The sequence below is a fragment of the Apaloderma vittatum genome, unplaced genomic scaffold (assembly GCF_000703405.1).
Source record: "Apaloderma vittatum isolate BGI_N311 unplaced genomic scaffold, ASM70340v1 scaffold1714, whole genome shotgun sequence".
In the NCBI taxonomy this organism is placed as follows: Eukaryota; Metazoa; Chordata; class Aves; order Trogoniformes; family Trogonidae; genus Apaloderma; species Apaloderma vittatum.
Genome location: NW_009714166.1, coordinates 90,324 through 108,151, shown reverse-complemented (window position 1 = coordinate 108,151; position 17,828 = coordinate 90,324). Strand labels below are relative to the sequence as shown.

Genomic DNA, 17,828 nt, shown 5'->3' with positions numbered 1-17,828 from the left:
TGATCACACAGCCAGAGCTGAAGATGCGCACCTTTTCCTCGGCACTGAGGTTGTGAGTTGCAGTTGCCCGACACCTAAAAACATTTATTGGAGGAAAGTTAGTCCTTGTGCTGCATTGGATGTGGCCAGGGCCTTCTTCACCTTTAGGCAGAGCCTCCTCCCTTTCTGACAGCTACTGCTCTGTGGTGACTGATCAGAGGGGGACTGAGAGCACGTGCTCTGCTATCGCAGCTTGCTGTGCTCTGCTCTCTCCCCAGTCAGCCAAGTGGAGAGTTTTGACAGGGAGATTGAACACCAGCCAGAGTCTTTTTAGAACAGAGGAGAAGGTAATCCACAGCAGAGCCCAAGCCCTGCTTCCAGCTGGTCTTCCATGACAAGGGGAAGGCGCAGCTCCTCTGGTGTTGGTTCAAGGGCTGGGCACTCCAGGAGCACCCAGCATTCTTTGTCCTGGCCTGGCAGCTCAAAGCTTGCCATCAGGCTGGCAAAGGATTAGGGCACTCTGAGTGCCATATGGAGGCTTCCAGAAACCCTTGAGAAGCACACCAAGGTGTTCAGGAGGCCCCAAATTAAGACAGATAGGATGGGAGAGGGGTCCAGGCATGCCAAAAGGGATGCCAAGGAAAGTGGGGTGCACTGAGACCAGGGACACCCCAAAAGGCACGGTGGTTGCCCTGGGTTCTAGTGAGAGGCACACCCAAGGGAGATTGGATCCAGGAGAAAGCCTGGAGATGCACCCAAAGGCACACCAAGGACTTGGGGTAGCCTGAAACGCACATGGGGCCTCGGAGTGCTCACAAAGACATCCGTAGGGGCTTTCGGCATCCTGAATCACACACCAGTTGCCCTGGAGAGCACAGAAATTCCCATGGGGGACTGAAGCACCCCAGAAGGCAGAGCCGTGGCTTGTGGGAGCATCAGAAGGCAGATTGACACCTTCAAGGGATGTCTGGAGGGCTGATCAAAGATCTTGGAGTCCCTCAAAGTGTACACTTGAGTAGTCTGGGACAGCCGTCTGACGGACAGATTGCTGCCCCCACAAGAAAGAGCAGCAGAACCACAACTTGGGAAGAAAATGGCCATTTTAAACTGAAAGAGGGTAGAGTTAGATTAGGTATTGGGAAGAAATTCTTCACTGTGAGGATGGTGAGGCACTAGCACAGTTTTCCCAAACAAGTTGTGGAAGCCCCTTCCCTGGAAGTGTTCAAGGATGGGACTTTGAGAAGCCTGGTCTGGTGGGAGGGTGTCCCTGCCTATGGCAGAGGAGTTGGAATCAGATGATCCTTAAGGTCTCTTCCAACCCAAACCATTCAGTGATTTGTTCAGATCCCTTGCTCCAAGCAGGGCAAATTTGGTTTGAATTGCTCAGGGCCTTTTCCAGTCAAGTTTTGGGTATGTCCAAGCTGTTGGGCCTTTAGCTATTGTGGCATCATACTAAGTTGTTACTGAATATCAGTTTGCCCATTTTGTTGTTTGCGTAACTAACTTTAGACAGAAAAATCTATCTATGGATGACAGTGCTGAGGAAGACAACTTTGGTATTTATGGAGGGTTGCCTTCTTTGCATTCTGCTTGATGCTAATGTGTCATTCACCCTTTAATTGTAGCAGTTTTATTACCAATCTCCAATATCACTTCTCTGTGTTTCATCCGTGTCTTGCAGGCATGCTACTTGCCTTTGCAAGCAAATGTAAAGCATGTAGCTAGAATTTAAAAGACTTAATGCTTGGTGGGTGGGATATGACCACCCTGCTCGTATAGTCGTGGGCTTTGCTTCAGGAATTGTATATTACGTTCCTCCACTGGAGTTACTTCTTTTCGTTTGGATCTTACAGGGGTTTAAATCTATGACTTTTTCCACGCTCTGGTTAATATATATAATTTTGCAGAGTATTCTGTTATTGATAGAGCTACTGTTTTTTATTGAACTATACACACAGAAACTGAAAGGCATCCAACTATTCATGAAAACTTTAAAACCTCGAAATTAGAAGGAAAATCAAACAGGTTAAGCATTTAAGGAGGAGATACTTACTTGTTCCTTTGGTGATCTAGTTTGGAAACTGTACCAACAGAAAACTGGCCATACAAGAAAGTAAATAACTTTTGTTTGTTACATTCCTGAAACAGACTTAGTTGAGTTTAGGACAGATTTCAATGGTGAGATAAGGGGAACAGGAGTTCTGTATGGCAGAGTGTGGAGAGGGCAGGATGAGACATGGCATTGCCAGCGTGGTTTGGTTTAAACACTTAAAGACCAGTGTCCTAATTTAAGATGACTGTTTATCAGAGTTTTTGGAGGACCCAGGGAAGATTTTTGTCAGATGTTTGGTCTCATAGATTGAGCCGGTAAAGTGTCTGGAAGGATGATCTGTTCCAAAACACTGGCACTGCTGCCAGTTGATGTTACTGTACTTGTGTCTGTCTCTTCAGTATCATTTACATGTATATTTTTCAAATCTCTGTAGGAATCCTCCTTTGATAGTGTTAACTTTTACTTGGGAAAGTTGTTCTATATGTAGCACTCAGCCTCTCCATCTGAGAGACTGAATGTGCGCTGGAAATCCTCTGCTGTGAGCGTTCCTGCTGTCACTTCCTGAGTGCTTGTGTTCATTCATATCATCTTCCTCAGACAAATTGGTGTGAAGGATGGAGAAATGGGATAACGCTGGTTGAGGAAGTAGGGAATTCAGTGGACAGAGTAGTTTACTGTGGGGTTTTGCTGTGTTTGACTGCTGTAATTTAGATGTTGAGTGACATACGACTGAGGTGAGATGTACTGTCTTTTACAACAACATTTATGAGCGTAGAGGTTGATGGAAAAGTGTTCGTTACTTTACAGGAACAAGCAGTTAAATTCCAAGGCAGTTGAGTCATTCTGCAATCATAGTGAGCAAATCGGTGGAATACTACTGAATTTTGCACTTTGAACCTCAGTTTCCCTTAAAACAGGTTTTGGCATTTCAGTATGAGGATTGTGATTTCCTGTCCAGATGGAATCATTGTGAGGGGATGTTAATTTTGAAATATTTACTTTTAGCTCATGGTGTGTACGTTGATTTAAAGTTGCATCTAGATTACTGCTGTCCCCTCAATTCACGTGATAAATCTCATTTTAAAACTTCCTCTTGTTGTTTTCATTATTTTGTATTTGCTGAGCACTTAGAAATGCAACCTGTCCAATTAATTTGCAGGTATTTGAATTTAGACTCTGTTGTGAAATTCAAACAATCCTGTGCTTGGAACTTTGTTTGGTATTAACTTTCCTGTATAAAAACCTACTGCTCTGTGGTTTGCCATCACCAGCCGCTTTCTTTTTGTGATGTATGTGCTTTGTTCAGCCCTTGTCCTTGGGATGATACATTTTGCAGTTCCTGTTTTTGAAGCAGCAAATTGACCAGGTGTCAGATCTCTAGCTTGTCGTTCCTGAGGTTATGTCACGTCAGAACAACCCATGCTATTTGTGCCTTCCAGCAGAGCTGGAATTTAGAAATGTCTGTTGTTTTGACTTCCCCGGGAATAAAAGTTTCCAAATGTACAAGTGGAAGATGATGGCATTATTCTCTGTTCATATAAAATTGTAGATGGATTTTCAGCATCTACTTGAAATCATCAAGAGGAAATAGTGTTTTTCAAGCTGACAGATCTAAACCTCTAATTGCTTGATTGTTTTGTTCTCTTTAGTTCTTCTGCTGGCTTGAAAATAGTCTGAAATCTTCCATGAAGTAATTACTGTATCAGTTAATTACTGCTAAATGCGGGGGAGAATTAGTAGGCTCTCTTCTTTTGAATCTGTCTATCCATCTACAAAATGATTTACCTAGATTCACCTTCAGATTTCAGGTACATCATACAGCTTCCAGTCTCCCCTTTCATTTGTTACCAGTGTGGTAATCTTAAAAGAGGTCAAATTTAGTGTATCGAGAAAACTATATGTGAGAATGAGTCACACTTTGATATAGCTGGGTATTTTCACCCGGCATATGATGGGTAGTCTGTGAGAGTCAGCTTTCTCAGATCACAGAGCAGAGATGTCTCCATGAAGAAGAACAGGAGGATTTATGTTCTCCCATTTTCCCAGAGCTCTATGAGAAGAAACTGGCATTTTGTTTATTTAGTTACTGAATTAAAGTATGTACTTTGATGTTGTAGAGTGAAAAATGAAAGAAGCGATGGTTCAGGGTTTTTTAATGTGTTGGGTCTGTCTTGTGCATGCTTTCTACTTTTTCTGACTTGGCAAAATGGTTTTGTTCTTTAAAATAAAGATTTAATTATGATTCATTATTAAATAGTTGCATGAATAGCTGCAAGGTACTAATTCTGTTTTGGTTTTCACCAAGGAGATAAAGAGATAAGAGCTGTTCGTTTTAGGAGTATCTCCTAATATTGGGAATACATATGTATATCAACTTACCTAACCAATAATAGAACTGGCATATGTTTTCAGGAGATGCAAAGTGTTATGTTTTTGTGTCACTGAATTAATGAAAGCTTTGCCATTAACGCATAAAATGTTTGTGGTTGGAGAAATATACCAGATGCCTTTTTAAAAGTCTTAAAAAAGTGTGCCAGACACATGAAATCTTTACTTGTAATTTAGCGAGTAGAGCCTTTTAATCTGTTATAAGTTTAATTTAATTCCTCCTTCAGCTAGTATAATGTGAAATGTGTTGTTTGGTTTTTTTTTAATTATCTATAGGTTCCTTCAGAGAAATCGGAATCCTTTGCATCCATGTTGAGACGCTCCCCTTTAATTCAGATGGGACCTGCCAAAGACAAAATTGCCATTGGTCAAATATTTCATGTGGTAGAAGATGATCTTTACATAGATTTTGGTGGCAAATTTCACTGTGTGTGCAAAAGACCAGAAGTAGATGGAAAGTAAGTAATAAACTGACGGTAAGCGATCGACATATGCGAACAATACACTGAAATGCTTGGCTAATGAGATGTGACCATCTTCTGGACTGAGCTAGGATAGTTCTTATGACTTTTGTGATTTAAACTATAGAAGTTGACGTGTTGTACAGATTGAAAGTATGATCACAAACTGATCTGCATAGCTCAGACAGCATTGTCTTGAACGCAGATTCCTTTGCAAGTTTGCATTACTGCTATCTGCATTATTCCAACCTCTGATGACCAAAGGAAGTTACTGAGTATTTTGTCCCTGAGGAACAGGAGATTGTTATCGTCTGAGTTGTTAAAACAAGCACTGTTTATTCAAATACTTGGGAATTTTGTGAATGTGGAACTTTAATCCCATGTAAATTTCAAGCCTCCTTAGGCAGGAGCTATCTATGCTAAATATATATATGTGAAGTTATATACTGAGCAGTTTACACATTATTTGTGGCAATACTGTTTGTAATAGACCATCAGTGCTGATGTGGTCAACTGTTATATATCGCAGAAGAAGATTTTGTATAGATTTTGGTGGTAAGTTTCACTGTGTGTCCTGCACTAGAGCAACTGTGGTGGAATTCTGGGGAATTCAGCAGTTAGAGCAAAAAAATAAAGAAACAGCGAATTCCAGTGGAAATAACGTTTATGGGCTTTTAAAACTGTCTTTAGCACCTTATAATTATGTATTATTGAAAGATACTTGTCTATTTAATGTTTCCACATTCTTTTAACACTTAGTTTTAACATATGAGTAAAATACCCTGATTTTGCATTCATAAATATGAATATCATAATTCCCTCTTTTTAACTTGGGAGAGGAGAAGCATCTTTATGAATCTGCAAGATCAGTGTGTCTAAAACTTTAAACATGATTCCCGCAATGTATTTCTGAAATAGCTGATTTTTTTAGTAAAAAAAGGTTTGACAGAAATAATCACACTTTTCATAGAATTATAGAATGCGTTGGGTTGGAAGAGGCCTTTAAAGGTCATCTAATCCAACTCCCCTGCAGTGAGTAGGGACATTTTTAACTAGCTCAGGTTGCTCAGAGTCCAGTCAAGCCTGACCTTGAATGTCTGCAGGATGCAGATTTGGCTCATTTATACTTCCTCTGTGCTTTGAGTGCGAGTGGGGAGAGAGAAATTAACAGCTGAGGCATTTTTAATTAAATAAAATGTGAAACCAGGGCAGAAGTTCACAAAATAATACAGACAGCATTTACAACATTGAAGTTGTAGTGGCAGTAGTAGTGTTCCTGCTCTATATGTAGTGGACTTAAGAGCATTCGTTTTAGATAGAGGTGACTGATTCAAATCCCATTTTTCCTCAGTTCAGTCCAGGAACTTGAATTTTTCTGATTTCTTAAGTGTTTAAATGCTGTATGGACATGATTCTCTAAATAAAAATAATTGTATAAGAAAAGAAATTAAATAAATCTTGCCACCTATTTCCAGTTAATTGTATTTCTGGAATTGGAACTTCTAGTATTTACCCGGATTTACAAAAAATTGCAGTCATGGGCAGTCTTTTGTTCTGTTTGTTGTGGCCTGTCTTACCGTGCTGTGTCATATAAACACAAAATTTGCAAAGTAGTTGTGGAATCAATAATAAACATGAAAAACTGTTATCTGAGCTAGCTGTATTTGTCATCAGTAAGTACTGCTGAGTTTGGATCTCCCTGCTTTTTAAAAAACAATGGGAAGACTTATGGCTTTGTGCAGTTGCTTTGATCTGCTTGCTTGGTAAAGACAGCAGCTCATTGATTTACAGGGTAAAGTTTGCCTTATCAGAACAAATATAATCTTTTTATATGCTGGCCTCCTAGTAAGTGTGAAGGCTTAGAGTCTTTTAGTGGGTGCTGACTTCTCTTTGGAAGGCAGTAACTGCTTTTGATCGCCAGAATAAAGGTCAGACTAGTGCCAAAGCTTAAAAATAAATGGGTGGAACTCACAATGTCTATTTAGATCTGTACCAGTTTACATTGGTGACTGCAGTAAGACTTTGTAACTGTAATTTCTTTGTAACTGTAACTTTTTAATTTCTTTTAATTCACTTGCTGACAAAAGTGACTTTATCACCATATTTTACATGCATGTAATCAATAAAACTGTTTACTGATTTGCTTGCAAAATGTTTATTGCTTGTGCCAAGGAAAAGGATGGGCATTTTAATTTACAGATAACAGGTGATTTCTTGAAGGCAGAAGAACCAAATTTAATCTTCGGTCATCTAAAATCATTACGCCATTTTTATGGCGTAAGTCAAGTCAGACTTGAGAGCATGGCTCTTTGAGCATCTGTATGCTGCTGCTGATCTTTGCTTTTACTGTATTGTCTTTCCAGGTATTTGGCAAGTCCTCCAAAATATTAGCTTAGCATCTTAAAAAGAAAAAACCCTCTCTCTTGACATTTGTAAGGAGGTTTCTCCATGAGGACATGTGCTTTGAGTATTTCCTTAGTCATTTGGCTTTTTTCTTACCAGAACTCCACTATTTTCATGATACTGTAATACAGTTTTCTTTTTCTGATATGTCCTTTGCTCTTTGAAAGTTCTAGAAGTTACCTGAAAAGAAACAAAAATCCTACAAGAGGTCCCTGTTCAGTCCCCACGTGTTCCCTGATCTAGTTGAGAGACGTCCCCGCCCATGACAGGGAGGTTGGATTAAATGATCTCTGAGGTCCCTTCCAGCCTAGGCCATTCTATGGTTCTTGTCAGTAAAGCTTGCTCTCTTAAATGGCTCGGACCTGATCCTCCCAGCTGTGATTTCTTGGGTTGTGCCGGTGAAAAACCCTGTAGTGCTACCACCATGTGGCGTAAGACTGTCTTGACAGACTCTCAAGACTGTCTTGGATAAAAGAGCTACAAAAAACCCCTGTCCCTCACTTGGAAAATTTGAAGTAGTTACAAAAATACATTTCTTTCCACCTGTTCTTCTAAAGTAAGCTTCAACCTTTTAAAAAACAAGCCCAAACAAAACACCACCAACTATTAAGTAAAAGAACCAACTATTAAGTAAAAGAACCAACTGTTAAGTAAAAGAAACCTTAGAACAATAATGATCCAAAATTTAAATAGGGTAAATATTTGAAGAACCTACCAGTTACTTTCTTTTGATTTTCACTGATGGTTTTCCTTCTTACTATCCTCTTTGTGAACTGTATTTCATAGGATTGCAAGAAATATATTTCATTATCAACATTGATGGTATTGAAATTGAAAGCATGTGTCTGCTTAGTTAGAGAGTGTTGGCAAAATCTCACTGGAGTCAAACAGGAATGTATTTAGTTATAAATATCAACAGCATTTTGTTATTTGGTATTTATTTAATGTGATGGGAATGTTTATTGCCTTTATGATTTCAAGGTCTTATTTATTATGTGCTGTACTTATTTAGTATGTATGATAATTAGTAAAAATATGATGTTCCTTGATACACTTTGACTTAAACACTATATTAAATGTGTGTTTTATGCCAGCAACATGTAGCAATTCTGCAAAGCATCTGAAGTTTATATAAATGAGATACAGTGTGTTGGAAAGTAGAGTTATAGAATATCGTAAGTTGGGAGGGCCTTAAAGATCATCTAATCCAACCTCCCTGCCATGAGCAGGGGTATAAGGTGTAAGTAAGGTTAAAGTAACTTTTCAGCTGTACAAGGAAAGTAGTTGTTGGGGTTTCTTTTTTTTCCCCTTTCTTTTAACATGCAGAGAGAAAGAAGTCCTAAAGAGGAAAGTGTCTGTCTTAGGTCTCCAAGTGAGCAACAGCTTAATCCATGGCGCAAAGGTGCTGTTCCAACCTGCTTCTGCTGTTATCAGATGGAATTCCTAAGAAGCAGAAAATATGGGAAGGGGTTGTGCTGACACGGCCTGTTGCATGGTCTGCACCTGTACTGTTAATAACCAATTCCCATCAAAAGGACAATGGCTCTCAGCAATTTTCTAAAATGTAGGATTGTGGCACTAGCTTCCAAAGAGGATTAAACTGCACCTCTCCATGCCAGAGTAATGAAGCTTTATTTTAAAAGACTGCTGGAACCCTCCAGCAACTCCAGTATTATCAGGCTGTAGGATCTGAAAGGCACTTCCTTTATATTTGAGCATGCAGCTGGCGTAGGGATTTCCAGTATATCCTGTGGCGATTTTACTTGACACATTTTATACAGTGCATTTTTGCCAAACTTAAATAGTAGACAAGGGAAGCAATAATTTGATGCCGTCGTGATTTAGAACGTGACAGCTTAATGAGCTTCATAAAACATTACCTAACGCTGTTTCTGTATATTGTATCAAAATATTTACACTGTTTGAATGGTTGCCAGAGTGAATTTTATTTGGAAAACATTTTAAATTCTTTTCTTTTTGTTCTATTTTAAAATATTTTATAGATAAGGGCGGAAGAGAATCCAATTAAAAATAATGTATCCTTTTAGACTACGTAATGAGAATATGGCTGGCTGTTTTCTAGCACATTCATTTTATTAAGACAGTCTTAAGTTAATAGTCATTGGTGAAACTATTTGAAAAATCTTGTAAGATTAAAAAAATGTTTGGAAAAAACAGAGAGATGCTCTGAAGGGGGGAGGATTTCCATAAGACTCCATTTGGTTTAGTTCCAGTTTGTGTGTTAAAGTCACTGCATGCTAAGCTGGATGGTGAGTTTGGAGTTAATTACTCCATTTTGATGCCGTGTCAATGCATTTCTTGAATAATTAGTGTATCTTTCAACCGAAATGAGCTACCTCACACACAAAACACTGAGTAAGCTACCTCACTGTGTGGCAGATGCTGGCACAAGGGAGGATGTCAGCATGTGGTAAATTCACAGAATCACAGAACGTCAGGGGCTGGAAGGGACCTCAAAAGACCATCTAGTCCAACCCCCCTGCCAGAGCAGGATCACCTACAGTAGGTCACACAGGAAAGCGCCCAGGCGGGTTCTGAATGTCTCCAGAGAAGGAGACTGCACAACCTCCCTGGGCAGCCTGTGCCAGTGCTCTGGCACCCTCACAGGGAAAAAGCTAATATTTTTGCGGAACCTTCTATGTTCCAGCTTGTAGCCATTACCCCTTGTCCTGTCATTGGACGTCACCGAAAAGAGCCTGGCTCCATCCTCTTGACACTCTCCCTTGACATATTTATAAACATTAATGGGGTCACCTCTCCGCCTCCTCTTCTCCGAGCTAAAGAGACCCAACTCCTTCAGCCTTTCCTCATAAGGGAGATGTTCACCCTTTGCTTGCTGAACCCTAGTTTCTGTGGCCATTGTGTATATAATGGTGCAAGCTTACTGTGGAAGGGTTTAGAGAGATAATGTTAAAGACACGACCTTTCTAACTCTTTCCTTCAAAATTAGAATCACAGAATGTCAGGGATTGGAAGGGACCTCTAGAGCTCATCTAGTCCAACCCCCCTGCCAGAGCAGGATCCCCTAGGGCAGCCACACAGGAATGTGTCCAGGTGGGTTTTGAAAGTCTCCAGAGAAGGAGACTCCACAACCTCTCTGGGCAGCCTGTGCCAGTGCTCTGTCACCCTCACAGTGAAGAAGTTTCTCCTCATGTTGAGGCGGAACCTCCTACGTTTTAGCTTAGTCCACTATTCCTTGTCCTATTACTGGGCACCACTGTGAAGAGACTGGCACCTTTCTCTTAAATAAAGACCAGACAACTGGCAGGAGGCTGGCCTGATAAAGACCCAGTACCCTACTTCCTTCCCCAGGACCTTCGTTTTTTCATTGCTGGAGGAATCACATCAAATTCACACTGAACCCGGTGTCTTTGACTAACTGGGAGCAAAGTGTCTGAGTAGCGGAATGGGCCACCTGTACGCTACAGATCTGGGGGTAATGGAGAGACTTAGTGATGTTTTCCTTAGGGGTGTGCATGTCTTCCTGTTTTGTCCTGCGGCTGACTGGAGTGGTGCTGTTCTGGCAGCCTGGCATATTCTTTCGTGTCAAACTTTGAATGTTGATGGAACCATTGCTGCTAAAAGAAACAAACAAAAAACTGATTAATTTGATATATAAAGGAAACGTTTCTTGCTGCAATAATGCTGGTTTTAGTTTTTCATGTTGTTTTTACAGTGTTTTACTTTTCACTGTCTGTTGCCAGCAAAATAGCATCTATCTGTAATGTGTAATTCTCAAGGGGAAAGAAGGAAATGCTAACAAGCACTACAAATGACACAATAAATTATGCTTTTGTAAATACGATTTTCAAACTCATGCAGTTGCAGAAAAAACAGGTCATGTGAAAGAGACTGAGAACCTATAGAAACCTAGTAATTTATTTTTTAATTATTAGTGAATGTTGAAGATACTGATTAAATGCACAGCATGATGCGTCAGTATGCAGAATTGTATTTGATTTCTGTGGTGTAGTCTTGCCTAGAAGAGGCTCAAGATCTGAGGAAAATTTTTTTAATTCCCACTTATGGGAAGTGAGGAGAATGAGCAGAGTAACTGTACTTGTAGCATTTTTGCGTTCTACTTATGTGTTCAATTTGTTGCTGTTAGCTCATTGACATTAAATCTCTGGTCTTCTTGTTTGCTGTTTCCCTTCCTCAGTTGTAGTTTTCATTCCCAACAGATAATTTTTTTCCTCACAAGCCTTTCTAGTAGTAACCACACTGTAGAAAAGAATTCTGTAAGGAGGTGGAGAAAATGTGTAACCAGCCTGTTACAGGGAATACATCATCTTCCTTTTTTCCCATATCTTTTACTGCCATTCGTGTGCTCTGTGTTAATTATTTGTATCCTTTCCAGGCTTGTTCTCTGTATTCTTTTTTCCGGTATTAATATATATATTTCAAATATAAATATAATGTAGTTACATTTGTAATTAATTACAGTTTTATATCTGTTCAGTATTTTATTTTATCCTTTTTAGCTTACATATTATTGCTTATCTTTTTACCAACATTCTTCCACTGAAATGTTAGGATTTGCACTTCTGTTGTGTGATTTTAAGCAGTCACCATGTGTTAGAGGTGGCCATATTGCAGCAGAATATATGTTCGTTCTAATAGTGCTTATGGAAAGCTTTGTAAATAATTTTTGCTCATTTACAAATAATTAAAGTAGAAATTACGTTACCTACTAAAATACCTATTAACATAATCTTATTTAGTTGATGTGAACACTTGCCTGGCGTTTCACACAAAAAATTCTCTATTCTTTTGTCATCAGCTCTGATTTAGTTGTTGTTTGTTTTGTTTGGAAAATATTTCTTATCTATCAAAAAAATGAAGTAGTGTTATAAGTAAGCAACCTGGGAGAGTTTGTTAAGTTTATATGACAATTATTTCCTCTGTGCCTATATCTTCAAATGGTTCCTGTTCATCAGTGCCATATTACTGACTAATATGTGTGTAATACTAAGTAGCTATCCGAAATCAAAGCAAGCTTAGTACTTCCCTGCTCCTTCCTCATCCTCCTTAGCTTCTGAATTGTTTTGCCTGTCAGGTAAGCACCTACTCTTATTGGAGGGCAAAATTCCTCTGCATTTTGAAAAATGAACATGGACCACAGTATTTTTGAATAGTTAAATAATTGTGACCTGGTTAAATTTGCTGAAGTGTAAAGCAGACTGTGCACACGCACTTTCCTGAATCTCTTCCAGATTGTATGTTTTAGGAAAATATAACCAGACAGCTGGTCTTCACACTGTGAAAACCAGTCTCTTTCTGTGATTAGAATTACCAGAATGTCATGTTGAAATTCTCTGAGGACCAAGGTGGTTTGCACTATTCGTCTGCAAACTTGGGGTTTGGGACTCTGGTCAGCCTGTGGTCTCAAAGTTTGCCCAAATTCCAGAGAGAAATAGTAAACAAGACTGATCTTCTTGTCCTGTTCCCACACACCAACGTTGCAACTTGGAAAGGAAGCCTTATTGTTTATATTGAAGAGGGCTGTTGTGGTTTTGTCCCAGCCGGCAGCTCAGCCCCACAGGCAGCTGCTCATTCGCTGCCCACCGGTGGGATGGGGAACAGAATTGGAAGGGTAACAGTGAGGCAACTCCTGTGTTGAGATAGAGGCAGAGTAATAAATAAAACAAAAACCATGCACGCAAGCGAAACAAAACAAGGAATTCATTCACCTCTTCCCATGGGCAGGCAGGTGTTCAGCCGTCTCCAGGGGAGCAGGGCTCCATCACACGTAACAGTGACTTGGGAAGACAAACGCCATCACTCCAGACATCCCCCCCTTCCTTCTTTTCCCCTGAATTTTATATGCCGAGCATGAAATAGAATCATAGAATCATCGAATCATAGAATGTCAGAGGTTGGAAGGGACCTCTAGAGATCATCTAGTCCAACCCCCTGCCAGAGCAGGATCCCCTAGGCCAGCCACACAGGAACGCATCCGGGTGGATTTTGAAAGTCTCCGGAGGAGACTCCACAACCTCTCTGGGCAGCCTGTTCCAGTGCTCTGTCACCCTCACAGTAAAGAAGCTTTTCCTCAATTTTTTGTGGAACTTCCTATGTTCTAACTTAAATCCATTCTTTCTTGTTCTCTTACTGGGCACCACTGGAAAGAGATTGTCCCCTTCCTCTTGGCACTCACCCCTCAGATATTTATATATGTTAATAAGATCATGTCTCAGCTGTCTCTTTTCAAGGCTAAACAGCTCCAGTTCTCTCAGCCTCTCTCCATAGGAGAGATGTTCAAGTCCCTTAATCATCCTCGTAGCTCTCCATTGGACTCTCTCCAGTAGATCCCTGTCTCTCTTGAATTGGGGAGCCCAAAACTGGACACAGTATTCCAGGTGTGGTCTCGCCAGGGCAGAGTAGAGGGGGAGAAGAACATCCCTAGACCTGCTGGACACATGAAGTGTCCCTTTGGCCAGCTGTCATTGGCTGTGTCCCCTTCCAACTCTTTGTGCACCCCCAGCCTCCTTGCTGGTGGAATGAGGAGCAGAAAAGGCCTTGATGCTGTGTAAGCACGGCTCCGTGGCAACAACAAAAACATCCCTGTGTTATCAGCACTGTTTCCAGCAGAAATCCAAAACGCAGCCCCATACCAGCTACTGAGAAGAAAATTAACTCTCTCCCAGCCAAAACCAGCACAAGGGCTAAAATAAAGGGCATGACTTGAATTCCCTTCTCAACAAAGCTTTCCATATAACACAATTTGCCCTTGCTCTGAGCCCAAACAATGTACGTGGTGCCACTCTGTCTGCTGTCAAACAATTTCAGCTCTCTGTTTTTAAAACAGGCATGCGGAATAGCCGTGATTGTAAACTTAATCTGTGTACTTCAGCAAACAACTTCTTACTTATTTATAGCAGCATGCATTTTGGAAATTACAGCATTTTTATCCCCTATGGACATAGCTTATTATTTGCTTGGTTACTTTACGATTGTGACTATTTTTGCCACCCACTGTATATCGTTCTTCAGCGATTATTTTCAACCACAAACAGACATGTTAGCTTTGTGTGGTTCTGTAATATTTGAGACTGTGCTTCCAGAGCTCCTGGAGCCCAAAGTCTCTAAACACTTTTTTGGACTACACTGTAAATTTTTCATCTCAGACTTTAGAGTGTAGTTAATGTAATAGTACCATGGGACAGGTGTTGGTTATCAAAGGTACGATTAATCTATATTAATGAGACACCCTACTCAGCACTGGGTATGGAGTATACAGCATAGATGTAGGATTACAGCCACAACAGTGCAGGCAAGCCTGCTAATCATTTTTTCATCTTTATTTTCACTTCTGTCATTAGTTTAAAGTAGCAGAGAGTTATGGAATTTGAAAGCCTTTGGAGGAAAAAAACCCAACACAGACCCGAACTGCAATCCCAGTAGCATTTACTGGTGAAACCTTTTTGCCAGCTCTGTCTTCCCAGGGCATCGTGATGAATGGGAGGTGGAGTATGCTGTATAAAATGTCTTGGGAGAACAAAGCAGTCCATAGGTGGCCTGGAGCTTTTTTGGCAGTGTCAAAATCTGTAAGCACTTTTTAAGCCATACTTTTTCTCATATGTGGATGGCACACATACATGATAGGAAAAAAAGACTTGTGAAACTTACTACTGCATTGGGAGCTTTGAGTGATCTGCAGAAGATGAGGTATATTAACTCTTTCTTCTTCCCTAATCTAGATATTGGCTCTCAAGAACTGTAGAAACTAGAATTATAAATTCTTGACTTGGCAGAAAAATTAAAATTTTCTTATATATTGTTTTAAAATTGAGGAGGATAAATGACTTGAATCTCTGTATGTATCATATTTGGAAATTTCCCCCCTCTCCTTTTGAGAAAGCCTTGCAGTCTGCGTGCAGAGAGGGTCTCTCTCGCTTAAATACTTCTAGTAAAGTATAATTAATGGCTTGGATAGCTAGAGAAGGCTCAAGCAATCTCAGCCATTCCAAATGCAAAGGATTATGAATTTTAGCGAAGGCCTTAATGTTCCATAATATGTTTCCCTGACCAGTGACAGTGGATGCAGTAGGGACATGCCAATTGCAGCAGTGCGTGATACTTTCCAGGGCTACAGAGACCTGTACTTCACTAAACTACAGAGCAAGGTGCAGATATTTCTGGCTTAAAGACTCGTCGGTTTGACCTGTTCGTATAGCAGAGGTAAGGGCTAGATGAAAAAACAGTCTGGGTTACTGAAGCAGTATAACTGCTTTATTAGGTTGGGCGTAACTCTGCGCTAAACCCTCTTCTTAGCATAATGAGTTGAGCTGCAGCGCCGCGCTGCTGTGGCCTTTGATTTTAGTTTGCGAGCCAGCTTGGTCTGAACTAGCTCATGGGCTCTGCGTGGCAATCCACTGAGAGGTGTAGACTTGCCCAAAGACAGAAACTGTTTGGTTTCTAGGTTGAGAAACTGAATTAATGACAGTTTGGACCAAATGTGAATTATAACTCTTCATATAACGTATGTCTTGCTCAGGAAAATTAATGCTATCGTATAACCATGGAGTGGTAATTATTCATCCCTCTGGAATAGTTTCAGTAAGTGAGTCTGAGAAGGGAATTAAGACAGCTAGGGCAGCACTCTGCAGGTAATATATCAACCTCGAGCTCTTCAGAAGGCATGAATCAGGCCTCCCACAAATCATGATGCTGAAGTTGTTTCTATTTTTTGTTTTATTTCTTCAGTCTGTGGGGTCACATCACTTTTTTTTTTAACTTGGCAGAGTAGGAATTTTTAATTAAACTAACTTTTTTTAAAAAGCAATTTAACTTCTTATGTAACCCTGTAACTGCAAGAACCAAGACTTTAAGACACTAAATGGCAGATATGATACAATTTTTAATATTTGAAAAGCTAGAGATATTGTACAGAATTATTTCACTGATAATTCTTCTCAGTCTGCTGTATAATATTAAGGTTACTCAAGCTTGAGGCCAGTAACTAGCAGTGCACCCCAGGGTCAACAGTGGGTCCAGCCCTGTTTAACATCTTCATTAATGATCTCAGTGATCGAGCAGAGCGCACCCTCAGCAAATTTGCACAGAGTACAGAACTCAAAAGAGTTGTTACATAGGGTGACTGTGCTATTGTCCAGAGGGACCTCAACAGGCAGGAGAAATGGGCCAACAACAAAAAAGAATGCAACATCATGCACCTGGGGAGGAAGAGCCACAGGCACCAGTATATGCTGGCGGTCAACTGGCTGAAAAGCAGCTTCCCAGAAAAGTCGCTGGAGGTCCTGGTGGACACCAAGTAGAGCCAGCAGTGTGCCCTTGCAGCAAAGGAGAATGGTGTCCTAGGCTGTGTTAGACACAGCATTGCCAGGACGTGGAGGAAGAAGATCCTTCTCCACTCAGCCCTATTGAGGCCAGACCAAGAGTGTTCTGTCAGGTTTTGAGCTCTCCAGTTCAAGAGACAGTCCAGTGAAGGGCCCCAGAGATGATGAAGAAGCATCTGTCCAGTGAGGAAAGGCTGAGAGAGCTGGGACTGTTCAACCTGGAGAAGAGAAGGCTCCAGGGGATCTCCTCAATGTCTGCAAATACCTGAAGGGAGGGGGCAAAGAGGACAGAGCCAGGCTCTTTCCAGTGCTGCCTGGTTACAGGACCAGAGGCAGTGGGCACACAGGGAAACACAGGAGGTTCCCTCTGAACATCAGGAAACATTTTACACTGTGAGGGTGACCGAGCGCTGGCACAGGTTGCCTGGGGAGGTTGTGGAGTCTCCATCCTCGGAGATACCTAAAAGCTGGCTGTGGGCATTGATGATTCAGTCACGCGTTTGTTTTTGCAGTCACCTGTCTGTACAGAGGAATGGTTCGTCGGAGGGAGGAGTGGGTGTTGACTGTTGCTTGGAATAGACCCAAAAAGACTGATAGAATTAATTATGTTACTTCCTACATGCCAAGCTCCTTGGCAGATGCTTTTCTTCCCCTGATGCTTCTCCTGATGCTTGTCAGCCTATTTAGATGCCGTTATCCAACCAGGCTACAAAAGCAGGTAAATTCATACAAAGCAAGGTAAGCCTCTTAAGGCTGTGTGCTACTGACCTGTGTAGGGCATTCAACTGCTTTGCTATTATTAAGCAGCTCAGCAAATCTGAATAAAAAGAAAAAACACTGTCTAGAGACAAAAATAAATAAGATTTTATTGTACGTCTCTTATTTAAGAGTAATTTATTTTCCTTTTCTGCTCACTTACATGCTAACAAAAACAACATGGTCCTTGCCACCTCTCTTTTCACATGCACTTGTGTGGAACTAGGATGAGAATAGCAGCTGAGTATAATTTTTATACCAAGTGTTTTGGAGAAAAAAGCAGAGGCAACAGAAGAACTAAAGCATCACTTTGGTTGTATGTAATTGCCCTTACTGAGTAAGGAGCATCTGGTAATGCAGTCCCTGCTATTGTATTTGCTTGCCTGATTTTTCTTAAATTTTCAAGATTAAATTTAAAATCCTGGACAGATATTCTTGTGCTGGAAGAACTTCAGTGTAAGTAAGGAC

At 40.7% G+C, this 17,828-nt stretch overlaps 1 protein-coding gene across 1 annotated transcript in view; it reads left to right on the top strand.

The window, feature by feature from the left end:
• The first annotated feature begins 4,702 nt into the window (after positions 1-4,702).
• The window catches only part of MRPS28 (mitochondrial ribosomal protein S28), a 72,165-nt gene continuing 59,039 nt past the window's right edge, over positions 4,703-17,828 (top strand). Inside the window, exon 1 of the mRNA XM_009868632.1 lies at positions 4,703-4,878. Within this exon, the coding sequence (XP_009866934.1) occupies positions 4,730-4,878 (149 nt within the window). The 5' untranslated portion in view covers positions 4,703-4,729. The remainder of the gene's footprint in view (positions 4,879-17,828) is intronic.